Here is a 27,638-nt window from a genome sequence, read left to right on the forward strand (position 1 = left end):
CCATCCACATGCTCAGTCAAACATTATTTACATCATTTTTTTATATTCAGATCAAACCGAAGGTTAATGTATTTCCAGCACATAATCTGCCTCCAGTTGAAATATGCAGAAAAAAGTTTAATTTTATCTATCTATCATCTATCTATCTATCATCTATCTATCTATCTATCATCTATCTATCTATCTATCTATCTATCTATCTATCTATCTATCATCATCATCTACCTACCTACCTACCCTACCTACCTACCCTACCTACCTAATTATCCATCTATCTGACTCTGGGCAGCTTACAAACATTAATTAAATGAGAAAGAAATGTTCTAATTGTTTAGAACAAAATACTGATAATTCATGACTCACATGTCTATTGAAATAAGACTATACAATAAGTAGAAGCAATCTACTGAGGATATTGCACCAGTCACAAGAAAAGGTGAATTTACAAGGGGCATTAGGTAGAGGGATCAATTTTTGCATGCTTTGGCATTATAGCTGTAGATCCCCAGCAGATCTTGCTATTCTACTTTGTTCCCAATTCTGCTTTAATGTGCCAATTCTGAATAATGTTGGCATATCAGATTCTGTGATCTGTCAAGGTCAGATGCACAGATGCCAAGGAAGTCTCCTATTGATAAATAAATGTCTCTGAACCCATCACAATGGGAGAAAGAGATATATGTGTCTGCTAACACCCAGCTCATATTTGTGCACTCTACTTCTTCACATCTATGCTTCAAAGATTTCCGGCCTCACTTTCCTTAATCTCCTACTTACACAACTTTCAATTTTCATTTCTGCAGCTCCACTGCAGATATGGGGCTGGGAATCTGGAGAAAAGAAGAAAGCATGACAGAGGAACTCAAAATAAGACCACCTTGATTTTGTTTAGCATAAGTTGAGACACAGAGAAATGTGAACAGTTTTTCAAGATGCTAATTTTATCTTATTATAATAATAAAAAAAAAACTTCTGTGGAATCTCTGCTGCATCTGCTTGACCTGGCCTTTTTCACAGGGCATATACTTGCCAAAAGGCTCAAATTGTAGAATGAAATCTGAAAAGGATTTAATCCCTTGCATAAAGGTTGAATAGAGGTTGAGTTCAACAGCCAATAGTCATCTCTTCCATAATTAGAATCACACAAAAATTGTAAATGGTATTTACAGAGCCATTAGTAAGTCACTTAAATTTGGTCAATGACCAGATAGGACCTGGGGTTTAACAGGCCACCTTAGAAAGTGTTGTTGGAGTTAATGCTTCGGCCTCTCTTGTTTTATGCTCAACCATCTAGAAATTTGCCCCATCTCTCTACATACGAAGATTACATCAGGAAGCAAACAGCTCCTATAAAGAAGGAAAGCCTTAAAACAACTGATTTTAGATTAGATGTGTCTAGAACTGGGAATATCCCTCTTCTTGTGGCTGACCAAATTTATATCTCTTTTCCATTTAGTGTGAGACTGTTTCATACCTTACTGTGAGAACAACTGTGAGATCATACAACAGTTATCCAAATTTTCCAAGGTATTATTATTAAATTAGAAAAGATTATTCTACTTTCCACTCCACATTCTTTGTAAATTTGACTTAATCAAATAGGAGATTTGATTTTTACATACTGTTATGCACAAACACATATGTACACCCATATTTCTTCAGATTTGTAACATTAGTCTCAATAAAACTAACAAGAGCAGTAAATGGATTAGCATGTGTGTAGGCAGCTAGCCTAGCCTGCAAAACAAAATTAGAATAAGCTAACAAAGTAGCTTCCAGGTATAGGATAATAGTCTCATTGCTACGAAAATAGCTAGGCTTTCCATTGTACTTCTCTTGTTTCACACTGCAAAAAAGTTGTCATTTCCTTATTTTGAATGAACGCAGATAACAGTTTACATTTCACCCAGAAACATTCTGGCACAATTGTACAATTGTAACATTCAACACAAATGCAGGCACCAAATAGATAAGTGTAAAAAAAAACAACAACACCACCAGCTTCTGAAAGGATAGCCTAGATTTCAAATTTAGTCTTTGGCACTGAAGTTTCCTTTAAAATAGTGCAGTTTAATGGAGCGTAACTGAAACTAAAAAAATTCTTTATATTTTATGCATGCTACCTAAATAGTAGCATGGGCATTTGAAATAGAAGGAATAGGTGGTTAAACACCAAGCATTATGGGAGAGAATACCAAGAGCAATTTGTGTTTCAATTGTTCCTTTTGGGTGACCAGCAAAGAAGTGGTCCTAAAGCACCTTGCAAAGTGATAAATGTCCTAGCCACCCAAGAGAAATTAGAATACACCATTTCAGCAGCCCTTCCCTCCTGCATCTGGACAGAGCATCCACTCAAGGCACAGCAAAACCTGTGAATGTGAATATCAATTCATCTCTACTGGCCATTAAACCTAACTTGATAGGAGTGAGGCCATTTCATTTCTCCGCCTCCACTCCAAGGGCAGCCAACTGGGACTTTGCAGAGTGCCCTTTTCAAGTTGCAACTGAACAACTTGAAAGTAAACAACAAGTGTACATTTTCCCCACGGTAGCCTTGGGTCTCTGTTTTACACACTCCTCATTTTCTCATGAACATTAGGCCTCCATCCCCTTGTTACATCACAATGAAACCCAAATCTTTGCTCTAGCCTTTAACTCTCATAGTTCCTTTTCCCTCCTCCTCCCTTTTCCTTTCTTTAGCAGAATCCCCTCTCCCCCCACAAAAAAACCCCTTCCTTTCCTGTTCCATTTAGGCAGGTTTTTTTTTTGTAGAGGAACTCTGATAGGTACTTCTGTGTTTCTTTATAAACCCAGTGTACACTTGGTGGAGCCCTAAGAACAAAGCAGGCTTATCCACGCCATCTCCTGCTCACAAAGGGCCTTCCCTTCCTACAAATGCTAGCTGATCAGCATTCCTCAGTCTTTAAGAAAACCTTCTGCATTCCTGCCTCCTCATGCACTTTGCGCAAACTCTCACATACATAGCAAGAGCAGCTTCACAACTATCCTCCAGGGGTCACACTTGGGTTACGTATTGTAGACCATCTGAACACTGAAGCAACCTGCTTCAGAACCATTTATTTACTTCCTTCTTCATTAAGATTCAAATGGAATAAGCACTGTAGAAATTGAACAGATACAGAAAATGTGCTCCTGTAGTCAGTAAACATTTATTCACCGAGCAGAGATCTCTTCTTCTCTAGCCCCTCTCACATTGTCTCCCTCTTCTCTATCCTTACTGCTTGCTGTTTTAATGCATAATTAAGAAGGTCAGAATTAATGAAGCAGTGTGGAGTAAAGTTCATGGAATCCCCAGGTGCTATTTATTCTATTAGATCTCAGGCGTGAATGTCAGTTTGGCAGTGTTAAAGGCAGAGGCAGTGAGGCTGGCAGCATCCCAGAAGCAAAACTATCAAGGGAGACTTACCTTCAGTGTCAAGTCATTCCTGAGCTCCTTGCCTGCAAAAATCACACGTAACTGGTCAGCTGGAACTCCCTGTCGCTTAGCAACCGCCTCCTTCAGCTGGAAGATGCTGGTATCTGAATCAACCTCCACTGGGAAACCATGGCTGGAGTTGAACCTGACAAACACTGACCAAAAACAAGACATTGTTTTTTTTAGGGAGAGAAAATGCTGAGTGTTTTGAAATCTGATGCATCTGGGAATGACAAAAAGAGACGGCAATTTCTGAAACATGGACAACAGCATGATGGTATTGTAAAACTTTGTTTTATCATTGTAGAAAGAAGAAGTGGCATATTACAGTTTTATGATTTGGAAAGGCAATTCCAAATAAGAATCCCTCACATGTTATTGTCTTAACTAAATTAAACATGCTTTATGGTCCAAAGAGGATCTTAAATAACATTTCCTTGAGGAATGAATGAACAGACAGTTTTTAATCTGCAATCTGAGGACTAATAATAACTAATTTCCTCTTATTCTAAATGCTCTCAGGAGACGAGAGTACATATAACTGTAATGGAAATGATGTGTACATGTTTGCTCACATGCATACATGCACATACACACAGCATGTTAACCTCACTGAAGTAGGCTGCTAGAATATATTGGAAAGAAAACATTAAAAAATACAGAAATGTCAGTTCATACACACTGGCCTCTCAGAGATCCAACTGTCTAGAAAATAATAATGGAGAGAAAATTATATGCTGCCTGTAGCATGAAAGTCTTTTCTGGTCTGTTTTAGCATTCCTAAAACAACTATAGAAAGTAACTCCTGTTAATATAGTTGTGCGCTGTTAAAAACAATTGTCGAACACATTTCAATAGTACTTGGTCAAGATGTACATTAATGCCTGTCATAAAAATATTTCACATGTTTACAAGGGAAGTTTAAGAAGGTTTTTTCCCCACAATTAAGCGGCAATGTAACTTACTCAAACATGTAGATGTCATTGCTAAGAATTTTGGCAGCATATAACAATTCTACTTGATGTGTTTGTGTGCATGTGCCTTCGAGTCCATGCTGACTCCTGGCAACTACCTGTAAAGTCCTTGCAATTTCCTTTACCAGATTTCAAAGGTGCCCTTGCATTCTCCATAGAGCTGAGAGAGAGGAATTGGCTCAAGGTCACCTAGCTGGCTTTGTGCCTAATGCAGGGCTAGAAATTATGGTCTCCCTGTTTTTAGACCAGTGCCTTAACTACCACACCCAACTAGCTCTCTTCTACATTATTTAACTGTTAATTAAGATTGACAGGTGATATATGTTGAATTGAAAGTGCTTCTAAAACTAAAACTCTCAATCAATATACTAGGATGTCTTCAAGGGAGAGGGAGGGAGGGAGGGAGGGAGGGAGGGAGGGAGAGAGAGAGAGAGAGAGAGAGAGAGAGAGAGAGAGAGAGGGAGAGAATTACCATAAAACATTAGGTCATATAAATGAGAGAATGCACCCTAGATGCTCTCAGTGAAAAAAATCTCCAGAGGCAGGGCTCCTCTTTTCACAAAACGACTGCCATGGTGACTATGGCAGTAGTAGTAAAACACAGTTATATCTGGTGAGGTTGCTTTTTGATTCCCCTTCCCTTCCATCTCCCCTCTACTCTTTACCACTCCAACCTATTTTTAGATTAGGCACCAGAGTCCCATACACACTTTAAAAGGAATTATGGGCCTATTTTTGGAAACAAAGAAGGTACCCAGAAGTTCTGACTTTGCTTTGCAGCATGCCCACTCCCTGTTTAATTTTTTAAATAAATAAATGAATAAATAAAAAAATGGTACTTGGTGGTATTTGCGGGTTCCTGCTCACCTAGCCCTGATATAAACAATTGAACATAGCCATATCTTATAGGTCAGCAGCAACTGACATTGTTGCTAAGGGTTAGTAAGAAATGTTTTCTCCTTGACTTCAGTTCAAAGACAGCTCCTAGAGCATGGCTGAAGATTTTCCACATTTCAAAGAAAGCTGTCCCTTGTGAATTTTCATAGTTTGACCTGCCACAGTCTTCCCTGTGGCAATAATTAAAAAAAAATGTGCCCACATCTTTATCTGTTATAAGCTGCAGACTGAAAGAACATGAATCCCTTAAGGAGCAAATTCTCAAGAAGTGATTTAGATGCTAAGTCCACCGCTCCATAAAACAGCCTGAAGCCCTTTTTGCCATGTTACATTATTTGACATGACCTGCTTATTGAAAACCGTACACAAATATTGCTACACAATGTGCTATACAGAGAGCCACACATTCAAAGGAGGGGGAAAAAAAAACCCTTCACATTTAAAACGATCACATGCCGGTAGTTTTTGCTTAACAATCACCCATTTAGTCATAGTTCATAGTTACTACAGCACTGACAAAATGGACTTATGACCGGTCCTCGAAGTTGTGGCCCTGGCAGTATCCTACACAGTCATGTGATCGTGATTCAGACACTTGGAAACTGTCGTGCATTTATGACATTCAGAGCACCCAGGGATCACATAATTGTCAATTGTGACCTTGCCCCACTGGCTTCCAAACAAGCAAAGTCAATGGCGAAGCCAGCATTTGATGATTGTATTGATCATGCCTGATTTGCTTAACAACCAAAATCAACCAGAGCCAAAACTGCTGGCATACGTCAGTGTGATCATGTTATTATTTCCGCTTTACAACCATTTTGCTCAACGACCGAATTTTGAGTCCCATTTAGGTTTGTTAAATAAGGACTTCCTGTACTTGAAATATGGCCCTAATGTACTAATTATCTGTATTTTTAAAAGCACCACATTACACTTCTGTAAAGCTATTGCCTTGTTTAGAAAATAAATACACTGATACAGAAATTATAAATCCTCAAAGTGCTAGTTGGCCTCATTCAATAACATCAAAGGCTCTCAGGCTGAAAAAAGGAATTGGTACTATGGGATTTTATTATAATATTTATTATATGAATATTTATTAACACAATTAGAATACAAAATAAATTATAACCATGCATTCTGAAATGCCTATTAAAATAAACATGATATGTGTTATGGTATATGATCAACAATAAAAAGGTCAGCGTCATGATAGCAGCTGCAGAAAAACTACATTCTGCCTGCATTTAATTGCTACATCCCTGTTAGGGTATCTCATCTCTCCATACTCTTTTGAGAAGAGGTGAAATAATCTCCTTTAAGTTTTAATATAAAGTGAGAATGGAGATTGTTGGGCATGCAGTACAGATGTTGGGTATAAAATTTGATGTCTGGATTCACTAAGACTTATACTGTAATTAGAAGGCACACAGGGAGAGATTCAAGGGCAAAAGCTCTTAGTATAAAGAGAACCAGCAACTGAAAACTGAATGTTGTAACCCTCTATATAGCAGAATCAAGGTTCAACTCTTATCTCTTTCTCTAACAAATTGAGAATCATTCATTTAGGACTGGGACAAGCAGTTGATCCCTATGCATTTTTAGTTTTGTGTCAAGCCCTTTAGCCGTCTAAGACAGTGATGGCTAAACTTTTTTGTGCCGAGTGCCAAAAGCACGCAGGCACACACCTCCGTGCGTCCCGCTCATGAGCACATGACCCCCTGTGCATGTGCATGCTCTCCCACATGTGCTCCGCCCCCACGCATGCACGGCAGAGACTCCAAAATCAACTGACCGGTGGGAGTTGCACGTGCATGCGTGGCAGAACTGAGCTGAGGCATTGGCTTGTGTGCCCACAGAGAGATGGCAAACCTATGGCACTTGTGGCATGGGTACCTTAGGTTTGCCATCATGGGCCTAAAACAACGTGGCAACCAACAATTCTTAGGCTGGAGATGGCCATTATATTAACACATCACAACCACACAACGTCAAGATTACCAGGCACTGAACCAGTTATCTGGAAGGAAGGGAGAAAAAATAATCTGTAAACCCTTGAGAATACTTAAAACTCCATGAGACTTCTATACTGCAACAAGCAATCAAGGGTTTGTCTGGCTATATTCCTGCCCATGTTTAAAGTTCCAACTTCATGGAACTTTAGAAACTCCATGTCTATGAAGTCAAGCCAAGCTGAGTTAATGATTAATTGTCGGGACAGTGATGATTCATTAGAGAGTGTTTGGAAACCTCCCCTGTTTTTTAAAACAAAGGTTACACAATTATTTGTAAGGGGTATTTTAATTAGGATTCCTGCATTGAAGAAATGATTGGACTTGATTACCTAAATGGTCTCTTTAGCCTTACTATAGTTAAGCAGAGAACAAATGTGACATTTTTGTTGTTGTGTGCAATCTGACACATTTCATTGACCGTTCATTCCATGGCATAGTCAGATGATCCCTAGGAGAAAGGAAGTGTTGCAGGAGGTCAGTGACTAAACTTGCAATTTTATAAGGAATTTGAGGTTTGATATCTTTGGGGAGGATGGTTGTTTTGCTTGGGAAGGGGCGCTGTTTTGCTTTTATTGGTTTAGCAAATTGTGCAAGTCCAAGTCATGGACATTACTATGCACAGCCAGAAAATAGACTTATTGAGTAATAACGTACATTGTGTAAAGAAAGCCAATAATGGATAAATCAACAGCTCTGACAACCAAACTATGTGCAACAAAGGACAATGCCCTGAAATAAATCTACTATCAATCATATCCAAAGTGAGGAGTGTGGGAGAACTTGGAAGTATCAATTCAGTCCCAACATTTTCCTTCCACTTATCTCCCAAGCTCCTTTTTCCACAACCAGACTTGGATGAATGCATTGAATTTAGCGGAAGAAAATAACCGGAGGGTTATTTGAGGAAGGCAAATTCAGATTTTTGTTAAAAAAAAGAGCAAAAATCCAGTAAGTAAAGTGGCTCCTTGTAACTTTAGAGGAGTATGAGCAAAAAGATGTGGGAAGCAATCATTCACATGATGGAAAGAGAACCAGGAAACCTTTTCCTTCAATCGATTTCGTAACATAATGTACAGCATAATTGTGCCACAAAGAGAATTATGCAACCGTGCAAACTGGGTTCCCAGTGTGATTTCGAAATTCTGTAATGTGCATAATAGAAGGGAAGAGGTCACAGCTACATTTTCATCACATAAAGATTGTGTCTCTTTTAGAAACTGTCTGAATCAAGCATCTTAAGCATGGAAAGCATACACTAGTTTACCTGTACTGTGGCAGTCATATCAAACGAAGTGCATGCACTATTTTATCTAATTTAATCTGTTCACTTTCCTGAAACAAGCAGCAGTCAAATTTCTGCTACCTAAGCACTCAACTGTTCACTTTAATCAAATCTTTATTATAATCACTGGACAATCCAGAAATGTCTGCAGAAAAAAATATTGTCAAAAACCCAGAGAAAGCTCAGAGTTTGAATTGCTCATCACTAACTTGATTCCTAAAGGGCCATTTAGCAGGCGCAACAAGCTGCAACATTTGGCCATCCTAGCAGTAATAGCTGTATCTATGTCTGCCAATAAAAAGGAAATACAGAAAGTAAGTATATCACATCTACCTCATCAATCAATCAAAAATCAATTGCACTAATATGATGGCACAAATATAATGATAAATCAATAACAAAATATGAATCAGAGTCTCATCCTCCACCAAGCCCCAAGGATGGAACTGGTATCATGAAATCTATCCCCCAAGAATTCTAATGGTAGAACATTAAGAACAACTAGTGCAAAGACCATATATTGCCTCAAGGCGCTTAGATGAGTTACTTTTGTAGTAAGTTGGGAAAAACTCATAATTTCTCCAGGGTAAATTGCACTTGGTAGTTTAACCAAATCCTGTGGATGCTCTCAATCTAAAGTTCTTAATCTAGTCTGTTTGCCTTTCTCAAACCCCATAGGCAATTAAAAGAGAATCCAAGTAAAACCAATTTGGACTTTAAATTTCCATGTCAATTAGACTGAAAATTGTCAATCATAGTAAGTGATGCTAAGCCCACTTGGAAGAAATTTAACTAAGCTAATAATTAATCGTAAAAGCCAGGTCTTGGCCTCAACCTTAATCATTCCTGCTTCTCGTTGTAATGCTACAGTTGGCACGCATAAGGTTACAAAGAAGACAAGAAAGAAGAAAACTGATTGAATCTTTTCCAATTTGGTAAAGCTGCAATAAAAGCACACCTGAGAGCTGTAAAGTACTGCATTTGAGCTAAAGAGCCAGTCTCAAAGACTTTGATGGCAACTGCCATAAATATCTGCCTCTACATTGAAAAAAAATTGATGATAGTCATGATGATGATGATGATGATGATGATGATGATGATGATGATAATGATGGCACTTCTTAATGGCAAACTTATGCTCCTAGAACCCAATAGTCCCCAAAACAACTCCCTGTCTAGAGTATTGCTAGTTAATTGACATTTATGTTTCAAAGATCTTTTAGTAAACACCAACACTTAGGTTTTGCTATACAGTTTAATTTAACTTGCAAATGGTTAGTGACTATTCAAAGTTATGAGAGACCTCCCCAGGGTTACGTATGTACTTACTACAATTCTGAAGTTACAATGGCTGTTACCCACATGGTTACATGACTAGATTTCAGGTGCTCAACAATTGGCCCACATTTTATGTAATTATTAATTAAATTTATATGCCAGTTGACCATTGGCTTACCTGAAGGGTCCTTTTCTGTACACCGCGGGAGAGTCCAAGCAATGGGTTAATTCAGTCTGCTTGCCCTTAGGACTGAGGAACTATTTTTCCTTTAGCCACACCTCCTCCTGGTGTGCTCAATCCCCCAGAATTCTTAGAAGGAGTCAGTTCGTGCGGACGGAGCGAAGCGTCCAAGATGATGTACTGTTGACACGAAGAACTCGAATCCCGGCCTTGAGAGCCAGGGTGGGTTGGACTCTCCCGCGGTGTACAGAAAAGGACCCTTCAGGTAAGCCAATGGTCATTTTCCTGTACACCGCTTAGAGAGTCCAAGCAATGGGACATACCCAAGTTATTGTCCATCTGGGTGGGCAGAAGAAGGCTCCCGGGATTCGGTCTCTGACACAACCGCCTGGAGCACACGCCTGCCGAAGGACGCCTCAGCCGAGGCGAAAATGTCCAATTTATAGTGTCGCACAAAAGGAGAAGGAGAGGACCACGTAGCGGCCCTGCAGATGTCCAGGATCGAGGCCTGGGTGGCCCAGGCCGCCGAGGTAGCAGCACTTCGTGTGGAGTGTGTGGTGATGCCGCGCGGAACGGCTTTGGATTGACTTTCATAGGCTGTCGCAATGCAGGCACGAAGCCACCTGCCAATCGTGGAGGAAGAGACCTTCTTCCCTAGGGAACCAGGCTGGAAGGAGAGGAAAAGAGCCTCTGACTTCCTGAACTCCGCAGTACGAGCAATGTAAACCTTCAGGGCCCTCCTGACATCAAGATTGTGCCAGGAGCGCTCTCTGGGATGCGACGGATGAGGACAAAAATTTGGCAACACAATGTCTTGCGCTCTATGGAACCATGAGTTTACTTTGGGGGTAAAGGTCGGGTCCAGCCTCAAAACGACCCTGTCAGGGTGTATGACGCACAGGTCCTGGCGAACAGAAAGAGCCGCCAGCTCCGAAATCCGGCGAGCTGACGTGATGGCAATCAAGAAGGCCGTCTTCAGCGTCAGGAATCGAAGAGAAGTAGTGCGTAGAGGTTCGAATGGAGGGCCGGAGAGGGCCCGCAGGACCACGGACAGCTGCCAAGTGGGGTAGCGATGAACGGTGGGAGGGCGAAGGTTAGAGGCGCCCTTGAGGAAGAGGCGCACCTTCGGGATTTTGCTGAGAGGCAAAAGATGGTCGCCCGACCAGACGGTGGACAAGGCTGCCACTTGGCGTCGAAGGGTGTTCGGGGCCAGGCCCTTGTTGAGTCCCGCTTGAAGAAAGTCAAGGACTCTGGAAACAGGCGCGGTTGTCGGCTCGATGAGCAGCTCCTCACACCACTTTGCGAAGGCGGCCCAGGACGCATCATAAATCCTGGTGGTTGAAGGGCGTCTTGCCGCCTGAATGGTGTTCACTACCTCCTCTGACAGGCCTTGGCCTTTCAGTTGATCCCCCTCAAGTGCCAGACGGCCAACTGGAGCCACTGGGGCTCTGGATGAACCATGGCCCCCTGGCTGAGGGAGATCTGGTCCGGAGGGATGCGCCACGGAAGAGACACCGACAGGTGGACAAGGTCGGCGAACCACGACCTGTGGGGCCAGTGCGGGGCCACGAGGAGGACTTCCGCTCCCTCTGCGATGACTTTGGAGATGAATTGAGGAAGGAGAGGCAGGGGAGGGAAGGCATACAGTAGCTCGCGGGGCCACTTGCAATGCAGTGCATCTGTCCCCTCCGCCCCCGGGGTGAAGAACTGGGAGTAGAAGCGGTCGAGCTGCTTGTTGTCCCTGGACGCAAACAGGTCTACGGTCGGATTTCCGAATCTGTCGGACATCTGGTGGAACAGGCGAGGGTCCAGTTTCCACTCCGCAGGATCTATGGTTGTCCTGCTCAACCAGTCTGCCTGTGTGTTGTCCACTCCGGAGATGTGGTCGGAGCGGAGAGATTCCAGATGGCGCTCCGCCCAGCGTCCCAGGGACTCCGCCTCTCTCATCAGTGCTCTGGATCTGGTGCCGCCCTGGCGGTTGATGTGGGCCTTGGTGGCCACATTGTCCGTCATCAGAAGCACATGTTGACGATGAATGGACCGGCTGAAATGGCGCAGGGCCAGGCGAGCAGCTCTCAGTTCCAGCAGGTTGATGCTGTAGCTGGTTTCCACTTGGGACCACTTGCCCTGGACAACCAGGGAACCCATGTGGGCTCCCCAGCCGGAGTGGCTGGCGTCTGTGGTGATGATTAACCTCTCGGGCTCCTTGAATAGGTGGCCCTTGAGGATGGCCGGAGACACCCACCAGCGGAGAGACCTCTTCACTTCCGGCGTAACTCGAATCGGCCTGGGACAGTTGCTCCTGGATGCCCTCTGGTGCGGCAGCAGCAGCCACTGAAGCGCCCTGGAATGCACGCGGGCCCACGGCACAATGGAAATGCAGGAGATCATTTTTCCCAGCAGCTGCGACAGAAGGACCACTGGAGCCTGCCTCAAGCTCATCACCTTGTGGGTCATGGACCTTAGACCGGCCAACCTGTCTTGGGAGAGGAAAACCCTGCACAAGTTGGTATCTATCACCGCCCCCAGGTGTACAAGTCTGTTGGTTGGAGTGAGATGGCTCTTCTCTAGGTTTAGAGTGAAGCCGTGATTTTTGAGGGATCTCATAGTGATTTGGAGATCCCGCAATGCCTGCTGCCTGGACGACGACTGGATAAGGATGGGCCTGAGTCTTAGCTGGGCCGCCACTACCGCCAGCACTTTGGTAAACGTCCGAGGAGCGGACGAGAGGCCGAATGGGAGAGCTTTGTACTGGAAGTGGCGACCTGCATAATAGAAGCGCAGGAACTTTCTGTGCTGAGGACGGATGGGAATGTGGAGGTATGCCTCTTTGAGATCTATAGATGTGAGTAGATCTCCCTGTCGAATCCCCGCCAGAATGGTCTGCAGTGACTGCATCTTGAACCTCCGGTAGGCGATGTGCCTGTTGAGGTTTTTGAGGTCCAAGATGGCTCTCCACCCCCCCGAGTTCTTTGGCACCAGGAAGAGGATGGAGTAAAACCCCCTCCCCTCTTCGCCCTGGGGAACTGGTTCCACGGCCCTGATGTCTAGGAGATGCCTGACTTCCTGGTCCATACGCTCCCTCTTTTGGGGGCAGGATGGGACTGGGCACCGGATGAAGGTCCGGGGGGGGGAGGGACAGGAACTCCAGGGAGAGGCCTTCCCTGACTATCTGCAGAACCCAAGCGTCCTCGGTTGTCTGGGCCCAATGGGGGGCAAACAGCTGGAGGCGACCCCCGATGGGCGCCAAGCCCGGGCAGTCACTTTGACTTACGGAACGGCCTGTTGGAGGCCCCACCGCGGTTATACTTGCGGAAGCCGAACTGCTGCCTGCCTCTGTCCCGAAAAGGCGCCCTGTCCTGGGACCTGTCGCCCTGCTGACCGAAGGACCTATTAGTGGGAGAGAAGGAAGAGGCAGAGGTGGAAGGCTCGGAGGCACGAAAGGACTGCCTCCTAGAAAAGGGAGCGGTCTTACGTTCCTGCTTCTTGTTTAGAGAAGGGAGGATCTTCCTCTTGTCCTTGGACTCGATGAGGAGAGGATCCAGGGACTCGCCAAATAATTTGGACCCCTTAAAGGGGGTGGAAGCCAGTTTCCACTTGTTTTTCTGGTCCGCTTGCCAATGTCGGAGCCAGATCAGCCGGCGAGAAGAGATATTAGAGCCGAGTGCCCTGGAGGCGAATTTAGTGGCATTAAGGGATGCGTCAGCGGCATATTGGGAGGCCGCGATTATTTTAGACACATCCTGGTGGAGGCGGACGTCTCCCACCGGGAGCTTGGTTAGGAGCTCGCGCAGCCAGATCACAGAAGCCCTATTGAAAAAGGAGGCGGATGAAGAGGCCCTGATGGCCCAGGCAGCCGCCAGGTGGGTCTTGTGGCACGCCTTTTCCGCCTTCTTGTCCTCCGCCTTAAGGCCTTCCAGGAGGTCGGTCGGTAGGGAGGAGTTGGAGGTGAGTGCAGCGATGGGCGGGTCGACAGTGGGGAGGGCCAGAAGGTCCTCCAGCACTGGCTCCATAGTATAAAGCTTCCTGTCTACCCCACTGGGAGAGGACTGCGTGGCTGGTTGAGCCCACTGGCGCTGGATTAGGTCGAGAAACAGCCCCGGGACCGGAACCAGCTCTTGTTGGGGTGCTGGGACATCAAACATGACCGCATTGGGATTAGCCGGAGTGGCATCCGCCGCCGGCGCGGCTGGTTTGGGCTTGATCCCCACCCTGGTGGCAGCCTTGACCTTGTGAAGGACAGATTTGAAAAGGCTGGGCTTGAACAGACCCGCAAAGGCGGGCGCTTCAGGGGGAAGGTCCTCGTCGTCCGAGAGACCTAGCACCTCCGGGTCAGGGTCCTCAATGGCAGAGGCCTCGCTGACCACCGAGGACTCCAGGGAAGGATGGCGAGCACGCTTGCTTGGAGGGGGAGCTGCCTGATCGGGTTTGGGACCCCTAGGGGCCACTGCAGTGGGACTCTTAAATTTCATGGCCTCCGTGATGCCCTTGGCAATGGCACGGGCCATTAGTTCCTGCATGCGGGGAGATAACTCCTCAGAGTCAGAATCAGGATCCAAGCCCTCCTCTAGGGGGGGGGGAAGCCTCACCCTGCATGTCATCTATACTAGCATCCCCAGGGGGAGGGGCCTGCTCGCAGGCCCAAGAGGGTGCCGGGGAAGCCGGCTCTGCAAATGACCTATTTGGGGATAGGTCCTGGGACTCCACCTCCTCGGCGAGGACCATCTGGAGATCTTCCCGGGAGGGAGGGATTCCTGAGAGGGACTGCTCCCTGTCTGCCTGGCCTTCTCAAACTGCTTGTCAAGGGCCCGTTGGCGCCTTTCAGCATCCTTGGCCTCAGCCACAGAAGGGGTTCTGGAACGCTGTTTCCCAGAGCTACCCCCACCACTCTTGCCCGCACCCCCACTCCCCGATGAGGAGGAACCCTTGTTAGGGGCCTGAGAGAGGCTCGGCCTAGTATCTTGGGAATCAGGGGGACTGGGCAGGTCCATAGTCAATGACCACACAAGATGGAGCAAGGCTATGACAAGGCAGAAGTTAGAGAGAGAGACTGGTTGCTGCAGTGGGAAACAAACAGAAAGATTTGTCAAAATTGCCATATGCACAGTAATTGAGTCAGTACGTATGAAAACATCCCATGCTTAATACCAGTCGGAGGCCCAGGGGTAGGATTGGGGCCTGCACCGAGGCGCAAGGCTCCGCAGGAGAAGCAGGGAGGAGAATGACTAGAAAAAAGGCTTTGGCCTGCGCTTACTTAGGCCTCCTCCCTGAGCCGGTATAATGACCGTTGGTATGGCCCAGGAACCAGCACCGCTCGCAAAAATAGGCAAAAAGACGAAGGTGGCGATCCCAGCCTGAGAAACCCTTGCTAGGCCCTGCCACCTCCAGCGGTCTCCTGATAACGAGGCTGATGCAAAATGGCGGCCATGGCTGGGCGCGCTTTTTTTTCACGCCTAAAATGGCTGCCGCAACAGCATGGGGCTAAGGGAGAGCGAGGAGCGAACGCGCCTCGAATGGCGACGATCGCTCACTCCTCCCTGCGGCTGAGCTCCTCTAGCAGGCCGGGGAACGAAAAAAAACTTCGTCTAAAATAACAAACGAGGGGCCTGGGAACGTAGGAACCTCGCCGCTGCAGCCGCGCCGTTTTAAACGACAAGCGGCAGGCCTCCGAAGCCGTCCCATAAGGATCGGCTGAGGGGCACCCCCCACCACCTTCCAGCTTACCTCCTGGCCTTCAAATGTAAATTCTGCTGGAGAAAAGCGCAGCGATGAGGATAGAAACGTCTCACAAAGTTGGGGAAATGTTAGGAAATAGAAATAAAACGCAAATAGAGAGTCCAAGCCAAAAAAGGATTAATTCAGCTCAGAGCTCTAGCTAATTACGTCCAAACGGGCTGACTGAGGAAGAATTCTGGGGGATTGAGCACACCAGGAGGAGGTGTGGCTAAAGGAAAAATAGTTCCTCAGTCCTAAGGGCAAGCAGACTGAATTAACCCATTGCTTGGACTCTCCAAGCGGTGTACAGGAAAATATCTCATTCTCAGATGACATTTACCTCTGTCCTGCATTCACATAACTTTGTTTTATGATGTTTTTGTCCCAAACTAGCACTCCAATTTTCAGCAAAACTGGTTCTCTTAACAACCAACACATTTGCTTAATGGCTGCCACAAAAAATATTCATACTTTATAACTGTCATGACTCACAACCATAATGGACAGCCTTCGATATAGTTGTAAGTCGAGAACTACCTGTAACTGATGGCCAGAAATACCCGCCTAGAAGAAGTTAAAGCTCAGAATGCTATGGTAATTTAGGACAAATTATTGCATCATCAGCCTAAAGTAGGATAGTAGTATGTCTAATAGTGCATCTAATATTTTATCTAAGATACTAAGAGTCTAAGTTGTCAAGACTTTACTAAGGAGTTACTATAAAGGTTAAATAGTTAAATAAGAAATTAAGATGCATCTCCCTTGTAATCCTCTTGTGGTCCTAATTCACATCTGACAGATCCTGAGGCTTGCAATTAACCCTAAGGAAAGTATTTTATAGCTTGAAGCAAGCAAAGGTAATTATGTGGGAAAGACCTTGGGGAAAGAAAGATGGAAAGAGATGCTGCCTAGGAAACAATCAGATAAGAGAGGCAGGAGCCCCCCCCCCCCCCAGTGACTTAATAGTCAGAAAAAGAAACTTCAGAAGGACTAACCCTAATGGATCAAGCTGTTAAAATAGTGGTGAGAAATTTGTGCCTTCAGATTTACAACAATCTGTTAATGTAGCTATACAATACAGTACAGTTTACCTAGTAAGACGGACAGGAACTCTGTCCCTGAGGTGAAATCTCAGCATAAACCTTGTCACCTTGGGAGGATGTATATTTTCTCTTCCAAGCTCCATGGATAACTCTTTCTCTCATGAGTTTAAAACTAAATTGCGCCATCAACATGCTATAGACTATTACTAAAACAAGCAATGAAACAAAATTACAATGTGCATTATTTATCCATGGATCAGAAGATTAAGCCACCACAATCCTTTATGCCTTGTAAATAAGAGACACTGACAAATGAATAACATTGTAATTATTTTTAAAAATGTGTTAATCTTTCACACACTTCAAATTAGTACAACCCTGTACTTCAAATTACTTGCCACTGAATAATTCCTCTCTTTAATTGTTTTCATTACTACAGGACTACTCATTTTTGGAGGAACTATTTTTTAATGATTTAATAGGGAACATGGGCCAGTCCTGGAGTCTGGGGAAGGCTCTGATGAGGGCTCTGTGTTGGAGGCAGAGAGGGGGCCCAGAGCTGTATGCCAGTTATCAGATGCCTTCAGAGTCAGACATCAGTGAGGCTGGAGCCTGTTCCGCATGTGTGCATGTCAGTGACGTGCGGTGAGGTTTATGACTGGTGAGGCACTGACACAGTGCTGGGTTTCAAATATTTTTAGACTTGTGGACTTCAACTCCCAGAATTCCACAGCCAGGCATGCTCAGTTCCAATTTAAAGCGACAGCATTTGTTTTTCTCCTTTGCTCCTTCTTTCTTTTTCTTTTTCTTCTCCTTCCCCTCCTTCCTCCCTCTCTCCCTTCCTCCCCCTCTCTCAAACACACACACACACACACACACACACACACACACACAGAGAAGTTGGATTGGACTATCTCTCCTACCCCTTCCCTCTCTCACTCACTTTCAAACAACCCCCCCCAAAAAAGTTGGATTGGATATCTTTTCCAGTGGCTTGAAAGCAGCTCCTCTGCCATCCCCCCCCCCATTCCCCTGCTGCCTTTCCCAAACACCTCCACCATTGCAAATGCAGCCTGCTGTCTGGGTGGGAAATGCCTGGAACACAATAAAGCCCACCCACCACCTCCTGCTGGCAGGCTGGGGTGAGAGGAGAGGCAGAGAAGCCGGAGGGGAGCCGAGCCGAGCCTTCCAAAAGAAAGAGGCTGGGGGGAAGTGTGTGTACTACAGCATGGCTCTTTGCCTGGTTTCCTGCCTCCTCCTGTGGTCTCCTCAGTGCTCGCTTGTGCTCTCCCTCCCCAAGTGTAGTTTGATTGCAGGTGGAGCCATGTTGCCTTTTCAAACTTGTAATCAGTGAAGCTGGGCTAGATTTTTATATAGTTTTATCCAGCTGTGTGTGTGTGAGAGAGAAATGAATGGGGGCCTGGGGAGGAAGTCACTACACTTGGGGAGGGAGATCACCAGTGAGGTTAAGCAGAGTTGATTGCAGGTGGAGCCACGTTGCCTTTTCAAACTTGTAATCAGTGAAGCTGGGCTAGATTTTTATATAGTTTTATCCAGCTGTGTGTGTGTGAGAGAGAAATGAATGGGGGCCTGGGGAGGAAGTCACTACACTTGGGGAGGGAGAGCATCAGTGAGGTTAAGCAGAGTCATCCACGGTGAGGCAGCAACTAGCTCAGCTTTTTCCTTTTACTTTTTTTTTTCATGATGAGAGTGGTGAGGCTGTGCCTCACCTGCCTCACCTGACTGCACGTCACTGGTGCATGTGCAGAGTTGCCAAATGAAGGGAACAGCTAAAGAACAGGGGTTGACTTGGGAGTAAGGCCACAAGTGGACGATGAATGGCCCCTCCAAGCGGAAATAAAAGAGGAGCAAAAGGGGAGTGGAGTTTGCAGGAGACAATTAGACTCCTTGTCAAGTTTTACAGATATCGGCCTGGCAGCTCTCTACACCAGATAAGGTCTGTGAATGTAAATCCTCCCTTGAAAGACTTTGCTGTCTGTGAACGAGCAGAATTCACAGGAAATTAATAAAAGGGGTTTTTGTCAGGACCAGGAGTTTGCTTCATGCTCTTGGGAAGCCTAGGTCAGAACAAGCACAAACTTCTCAATCTAAACCACAGGTGTCCAACTCGTGGCATCATGTTGCCGTCACGTGTTTTTTCTCTTTGCAGAGCTGGGGTGTGCATGGCCTCCATGTGATGCATCCAGCAGGCAGGCCACCAGTTTGACACCTGATTCTAAAGATTTACCTTTGAGAAGGAAAAGCAATGGTGAGATGGCTAACAATAGTAGAAGACTTGTTTTGTTCCCTGTAATATTGTAAGATGTTGCATACTGGAATTTATAGTTCCATCTGTCTCCAAATACAACTCAATATATTTGAACTCTATAAGTTCAAATTCATAAAAAACATCATATATCCTTTTTTACAGAAGATGATGATTTTCTCCTGAAAGTAGAATTTTCTCCTATAAATAAACTTGATTCCATTTTCTAAACAAAGAGAGATGGAGGGGGTCTAAGTAGATCTAACAGACAGAAGAGACTGAGAGATGTCCATTGTGATGGGCACATTTTAGTAAGTACATCTCGAATAACATTAAATTCTTACTGCAATTTAGCCATTCAAAAGGAACTTCCCTAACAATAAAAAGTGAGGCATGAGAATATATAAAGGATTTTATGGTTAGGTTTATGGTTAGTTCATGAGCTTTGGGAGTGAGAAATGTACAGCTTTTGCCTTCCAAAACTTGTAAATATTTGACTTTTAAACTAAATAAAAGTAATTAGAGCTATGAAACCGTAACAGAATTTCTGAAAAATCTCTGTTGTTCATAAAGTTCAGAACTGTTTTGGTCCATTAACTAGTCTCATCTCCCTCTACGTACCTATTTTCCATTCCTTCAACAATTAAGCTGTAATATGGAAATTATTTGATACAATTTTCATCCAGACAAGAAAATAGTGTTCCAGCTGGCATAAAATTAAGTTAAATTAAGAAGCTGTCTAAGACAGTGGGTATGATTTTTTGGAGTTCGTAGGTTAATTTGCTAGGGGACAATTGCCTGAATAGTTAACCACAATGCAGCCAATGTAGCATGGCATGAATTAAAAGCCTTTATTTATTCATCAGAGGGGCTGTGATTCAATGGAGGACATGATGATTAATGACAATTTATACTCTATCTTGCATTCAGGAGTGTGTGTGTGTGTGTGTGTATATATATATATACTCTCTCTCTCTCTCTCTCTCTCTCTCTCGTATGTATGTATGTATGTATGTATGTATGTATGTATGTATGTATGTATTGTGTCACAACCCCTGGTATGCCCAAATATGGGAGGGAACACTCTGCTTCCCTTTTCTATCCTTCGGCTCACTCCAGGAGACCATCCAGGCAGAAAACCATATTTTTAATGTTGCCTTTGTTACATTTGTGTTGTGTTTGTGCTGATAAACAAATAAAGGGAGACTAGTATAGATCTATTTCAAGCTATTTAGCTCTCATCAGCTAGCTATACCCTTACTAGCCTAGGTTCAAATCCCAGTAAGGGTTAGGGTTAGCTGATGAGTGCTAAATAGCTTGAAATAGATCTATACTAGTCTCCCTTTATTTATTTATCAGCACAAACACAACACACACACACACACATGGGGTGTGGGTGTGTGTGGAGTGCTGGCTTTATTTCAGTAAGTGGAATGATTGATTGTGTGGTTGTATCATGATTGGTAGATTGGTGCTGATTGGTGTGTGTCTATTGTTGTTTCGTATTGTAACAGCCTGGGTAGTGGGTGGGGCTCGTTTGTTGACTAGGGCTGGTTTCCAGATGTCTGGTAGGCGGGAGGTATTGTCATGTTTATTCATGTTGTGGGGGTGTTTCTCTATTTTGATAGATTCCATAATTATTCTCTTGTTGAAGTGTTCTGTTTTGGAGATTAACCTGGTTCCTTCAAAATTAGTACAAAGCCAGCACTCCACACACACCCATCAAGAGTTATAGAAAGACGGCAGCTCCGATCACACTTTAAGCCCAAAACCCAGCCTGAAGATGTACACACACACACACACACACACACACACACACACACACTCTCTCACAGGGCACAGTAACTAGTTCCTGGTCATCAAGAGAACATCCTGGCTGAACTTGGAATATAACCTTGATTTCCTTCATCCTAGCCGACACCTTAATTACTACAACATTACACTGCCTCTCCATCAGGTGTTTTCTTCAGTACTACAGGGTTGTCAAACTCCCGGTCCTCACTGCCCACACCTACACCCAGTTTAACGAAGGGGGGGGAGTCCTGATATATCACGTGACACTGCCATGACCACGTGACACTGCCTGCTGTTCTATATCAATCTCATACTGTTCTTGCAAGAACAGATGTTGAGGAGAGTATAAAGAAAACGCACTTGGCCATGAGTGGAGTTTGAAACTGTTGCTAATAATCTATTATAATGATCAAATGCCATTTGTCAGAAGCACAAAACAACAGAGATAAACATATACAACTGAACTCAAGGTCTAATACCTCACACACACACATGTGCACATTTTGGAATCTGCCTTAAAGACAGGCTAGATTTTTTTCAATTATTACAAGTAGTTCATGACCTATAAGTAGTTGCTTAGAGACTGTTGGAAGTTATGATAGACCATCCCACCCCGAAACTGCAATGTACTTTCCAAATTCCAATAGATGCCGCTGCCAGTCACATAATAATAATAATTTATTAATTTATTAAATTATTATTATTAAATTTATTAAATTAAAATTATTACATGATTGCATTTGAGGTACCTGACAACCAGACAATGCATTTATGGCCATTTACATGGTCCTGCAGTCACATGATTATTTATTACACTTTTGCCAGCAACATTTTGCTGAACAATGAGTTTGCTTAACCATTTTTGGCATTAATTGAACAACAACTGTATTCACTTTACGTTTGCTGTGTTCGTCTTGTGTCACACACACAGGCCCCATATTCACTGAATGACTGCCACAAAAATGTCATAAAACTGGATTGGTTGTTGGTTATATTTCAAGTTATGACTGTCATGACATACATGGAAAGTTCCAGGCTCCATTACTGTTGTAAGTCGAGGCCTATCTGCAACTGTATGACAAGTGAAATAGAAACCATAAAGACACAAAGACAGACATCAAAACCAAAATACCCAAATCTGGCTCAAATTCCATCCAGAGAATAATATCTGGAAGAGAACTTAGAAGTTGTTTAGTTTAACTGCCTGCTCACAAGAGCATCTGTGAATCACTGAATGTCAATGCAGAATGATTGAAAGTCAATACAGAATCATTGCAGTTCTATAGCTGAGTGAATTCAATCCATGCATGTGCAATCCCAGAATGGCAATCTGCTAGCCCACAAATGTTGATCCTGAAAATGACAGAACAATGATAGTAGCAGAAAATGTGGTGTCATGTCCTAATTTAACTTGACCAGCAATTATTCATGCTATTAGAAATACTAGAAAAAAAGCCACATCCTACTGAGTTCTGAATCAAGATATACTTTGCATATATGAGTTGTCAGGGTGATTGACAGCTGTTTAGCAGCTGCATTTAAAATGTATTCAGAAGGGAGAATACATGAACACAACACTTCAAGGCTGCTGGAATTCATTACAGGAAGCAACTTAATTTGATTGATTTAAACCATGTGAAATGTAGATGTGTCCCATATGAAAAGGGGACAGCGAAAAACATGTCCTTTTCTTCAAAACATTTCTACGTGAGGAATCCATGAGGGAATTGGAAATTATGTCACATCACATGTCTTATTTACTAATAAGACATAGATTGGCACCAGCCACATGTTCTCATAAATCTAGTTAGGACCATATTTACTTGAAAAGTTCCACTGCTGCTAGTTAGTATTTATGGCTTGGGGATTATCATAATTAATTTCTTCCCATCAAAACAGAGTAGACTGGTTTGCCCTAATGTATTTTACTGTGGGGAGTTCTGAAAAGTAGAGAAAATTCAGAGCAGAGCATGAAATCTTCAGGGCTAAGATCATTTCAGGAATAATTAACTCTAGAGCAGATAGTGGTTGCAGCATTTGACTGCAACTGGAACAACTCCAAAGTGATTTGTACAAATTATCGCTTGGAATCTTGTTCTGTTGAATCCCTGTAAGTAGCAGTTATAATGTGATAGAAAGATGTAAGAAGTTACTTCATTGGGAACAAGGACAAAAACATCTTCTGTTCGACCACATTATAAAAGGTTTGGGACCGATTCTTTTGGCATTCATGTATAAGTTGCATTAAGAAGTTTGTAAAAAAAAAATCCTGAGTTCTTAGAAAGTTTGCCATATAAGGATATGAATATGATCCCCCATTTTTTCAAGCTAAACTTGTAAATAATCAAGGTACAGAGGTCCTTCAAGGGATTCATACAATTCCGAAAAACATTGAAATCAACTGAACATGTGTTTTTGCATGGCTTCAGTAAGAGAAGGAAAAAAATGAAATATCATTCCATTATTGCTCATCAATATAATTGTCCATAAAGTAGAATGTCAAAACCATTTTTAATTTATTTATTTATTTATTACAATGATGGTTTTGGCCTTCTACTTTATGGATGATTTAGTGTACTATTAAAGTAGCATATGATTATGCGAGCAACAGTAAAATCTCACATAGAACATCTCAATTTTTTTTTTAAATATCCCAAATGATAAGATTTATCATACAGAAATTGTGCATTACAAAAATAGGAAAGGAAGTCCGATGAGCAGAAAATTCTTGTTGCATTTTTTTCTGGTAAATTTACAATGATTCTTGATCCTTAAATTGGAAAGTTTACATACTTAGTAGATTGAACCACTCAACCATCCAGAATATACCAGCCACAATTTACCTATCTACTGATGCCATCATGTATAGTACACAACATTTTAGAAAGCAAAACATAGATGTTCATCACCTACCTTTCTAGATTTAAGTTTAGATTGATTGGAAAGGTAATGATAAAGGTTACTACAAGAAAATGTCATTCCATTTGCTTAGTCTTTTGTAACAAGAATATCTTGTTACACTTTAAGACCTGCAGTTTTGTTATTATATACAGTTTCATCAGCCGTGTGAAATAAGTCCTTTATTTATTTGGGAATTTATTTGTTTTAATTAGGAAGGAAGATCTGGAGCATTCTTGCCCCATGTGATCAGTTCTGGATGAAAATAGCATAAGTGAGTTACTCTCATTGGCTAACTGTACAAAACTGTTCCAAAGCATTATTTCTGTGTATAGAAAAACTCTGCCTTTTCACCAATAAATACTGAAGGCATTTTAAAGAAAATAGAATAAACAAAGTAAGATGACAGCAAAAAAAACAGAATAAGAAATAAGACAGTCAAAACGAAGAGCACAAAACATTACAACTAAATGTACTTCTGGCTGTATATCTTCATACAATAATGTGTGTGTGTGAGAGAGAGTGAGTGTGTGTGTGTGTTCTTTTTGAACAGATGGGCAGTACAGTGGCCATCATCGGCCACTGAGTCATTACCTGCTTTTTTTGCTAAATTGAGAGGAGGAAGTTGTAGAGAAGTGATGGCCAACCTTTTCGGCACCAAGTGCCCAAACCGGAACGTGCATGCATGCACATGTATGTGAACAAGTGCATGCACTGGAGCACCAGAAACCCAAAGACTGGTTAGCCAGCACATGCATGCCTGTTTTTTGGTTGTTTTTGGCCATTTTGGGGGTAATTTTCGGGCCGTATTTCGGGCCGTTTTCCGGCACTCCAGTGCCTGCAAAAGCCAGCTGGTGAACACCAAGAAGAGCAGCTGGCGATGGTGCGTGTGCCTAGAGAGAGGGCTCTGCATGCCATCTCTGGCACATGAGCCATAGGTTCGCCATCACTATGCTATTAGTCAATGGGCTGAAAGAGGAGAGATTTCTCATGTGCTACTGTGGTTTAGTACTTCAAATTAATTTATCTTAACGCTAAAAACAGCATCTGATTATTAGTTTATCTCTACTTTTCAATTTCAGAATCCAGATGTAAATAAATATATCTGCTTTAATCAAACAAAATTAGGGAGCAGTGTATGATTTCCATCGGACTACCTAACTGAGTGTGGTATATACTGCTTGAGTCTCTTGGGTCCTAATCTATAAACAAAGACAGAAAGAAATGAATTCCTGTGAGCTTCTAAGGACCATAAGAAGACAAAGTTAGGTTTTTAATTAATACTAAAACAAACAGATCATGGCAATATTATGTATACCACTATGAGAGAGATTATGTAAATAATCCACCTTTGCAAAATTGTTAAATAAATTGTTGAATTTATTCAGTACTGGAAACTTCTAGTAATGTAATACGTCGTACAGGATGCCAAATAATAGTATTTGGTAATAAAAGGTTAGCCATAAACAAATTTTGGGTTTGTTTTCAGGAAAAAAAAAAGTAATGCTGTCTCAAATCAGAAAGTTTAATATATTCACTATACCACATAAAGGATAGTAAGATTTCACTTGGGCATTAAAGGTAAAGGTTTCCTCTCGCACGTATGTGCTAGTCATTCCTGACTGTAGGGGGGCGGTGCTCATCTCCATTTCAAAGCCAAAGAGCCAGCACTGTCTGAAAACATCTCCGTGGTCATGTGGCCGGCATGACTAAATGCTGAATGTGCACAGAACGGTGTTACCTTCTCACCAAAGGTGGTTCCTGTTTTTCTACTTGCATTTTTTACTTGCTTTCAAACTGCTAGGTTGGTAGAAGCTGGGACAAGTAACGGGAGCTCACTCTATTACGCGGCGCTAGGGATTTGAACCGCCAAATTGCCAACCTTTCTGATCGACAAGCTCAGCGTTTTAGCCACTGAGCCACCACTTGGGCATTAGGTGTTTACTAATCAGATTCAGAGTACATATAACAGGAAGTAGGATGGGTCTGACAAAGGGCTGGGAAAGTAATTCTGGGAAACTTTTTTTAAAAAAAACAAAAACTGGCACTTGTGATTGGCCTGCAAAGATTAATCTTTTCTCTACATTTTGATCCGTGTCTCTCCTTCCCTCCAATTTTTATGCTGGCCTTGTAAATTTTTTACTGCAACTTTTCTTCGTAAGGATGCATTGAGATAACTTACTTGGAATCCCCAAATTCTTGTACATATAGGGATTAGAATACAGATAGTCCTCGACTTGCAACAGTTTAATGACCATTCAAAGTTACAATGGCACTGGAAACAGTAACGTACGACCATTTTCACACTTATGACCATTGCAGCATCCCCACGGTCACGTGATTTAAATTCGGATGTTTGACAACTGGTTCATCTCTGCATGACGGATGCAGAGTCCCGGGGTCATATGATCCCCTTTTGTGACCTTCTGGCAAGCAAAGTCATTTGGGAAGTCAGATTTGCTTAACAACCATGTTACTAATTTAACAACTGCAGTGATTCATTTATCAACTCTGGAAAAAAAAGTCATAAAATGGGGCAAAACTCACCTAACAAATTTCTTGCTTAGCAACATAATTTTGGGGCTCAATTGCAGGACTACCTGTACAGGAGAAATGTTGCTACCCATTTGGCCTAATTACAGAGGAATGTACAAATATTCTGGAGCTGCAATCGTTTGCAGGAACCCATTCCCAAGATTCAGGTATCCCACAAGATATGAAATATTTGGTCCATTTGTAGGCACCTTCTCCTTAAAGAAGACTTTCATCCTTTTTTGGGTCTGGATCAGAGATGGTATTCAGCAGGTTCTGATCAGTTCTGGAGAACCGGTTAGCGGAAATTTTGAGTAGTTCGGAGAACCAGTAAATACCACCTCTGACTAGTCACACCCTCATCTATTCTCTGCCTCCCGAGTCCCAGCTGATCGGGAGAAAATGGGGATTTTGCAGTATCTTTCCCCTGCCATGCCCACCAAGCCACGCACACCAAGCCATGCCACACACACCAAGCCACAGCCACAGAACCGGTAGTAAAAAATTCTGAATCCCACCACTGGTTTGGATGGCAATCATGGAGGTCAGGAAAATGTAGGGGATTTGTTATCTGAAACAGTATAGGGTTTCCTGCCTGGGCAGGGGTTTGGACTAGAAGTCCTCCAAGGTCCCTTCCAGTTCTGCTATTGCATTATATTGTATTGGATTTAGTAAGTCAGTAAAGGAGTACCAACCTGTCACCAATTCCTTAACTCAAACAGGTATTTTCCTAGATTTATACAACTATCATGTGAAAATATTATTTATTTTACAGAGAAGCTGCCTGCACGAGATCCAAACATCTGCACAGCTGTACCTCATGCACCTAGCGGTCATTATGTAGCCTGAAAGGTATGTGAAAAGGTACATCTGGAGCATCATCTTCTTCAATGTTCTTTGCCCTCAGTTCCAGAACATTTCTATTCATACTGGGGGAGGGGGGTGTCTAAAGATAAATTCTGATTGAGTTCAGCTTATGATTCATTTTGCAAACAGGAATTCTTTCACACAATTTCAGATTTCAAGGAAGATTCTACGGATGTTAGGAACACTGGAAGAAATTCCACTGGATATCTAGTTCCCTAGGCTTGTTCTACAATAGTTAATGAATTGTCGTTTTAAATCCATAATCATAAGGTGACTGAAACAGCAAACCTCCTGCTACTGTTACCCAGCAACTGGCATTCAAAGGCATACTGATTCTGGAACTAAAGGTAATATTCACAGTGTTCTTTTCTCTCCATTTCCATAATTTAAATCTTTAAAGCAATCCATATTGAGAGGCATCATTGCCTTTTGCTTTATTTATTATATGTATTTATGG

General features: G+C 43.0%; 1 protein-coding gene and 1 long non-coding RNA gene across 4 annotated transcripts in view; one reads left to right on the forward strand and one right to left on the reverse strand.

The window, feature by feature from the left end:
• Window positions 1-27,638, reverse strand: part of PRKN (parkin RBR E3 ubiquitin protein ligase) — a 792,757-nt gene that overhangs the window by 622,396 nt on the left and 142,723 nt on the right. For both annotated transcript variants that reach the window (XM_081943460.1, XM_081943459.1), the window contains exon 2: window positions 3,428-3,591. In XM_081943460.1, coding sequence (XP_081799586.1) covers window positions 3,428-3,591 — 164 coding nt within the window. The remainder of the gene's footprint in view (window positions 1-3,427; window positions 3,592-27,638) is intronic.
• On the forward strand, window positions 19,321-27,570 carry LOC309387706. Of its 2 annotated transcripts, none has more exons than XR_014174644.1 (3): window positions 19,321-19,401; window positions 27,090-27,166; window positions 27,333-27,570. It is a non-coding gene; the product is annotated as an uncharacterized lncRNA (long non-coding RNA). The 2 variants fall into 2 exon arrangements; XR_014174645.1 differs by lacking the exon at window positions 19,321-19,401 and adding an exon at window positions 24,001-24,056.

Source organism: Natrix helvetica (assembly GCF_964273705.1).
Source record: "Natrix helvetica genome assembly, chromosome: 2".
In the NCBI taxonomy this organism is placed as follows: Eukaryota; Metazoa; Chordata; class Lepidosauria; order Squamata; family Natricidae; genus Natrix; species Natrix helvetica.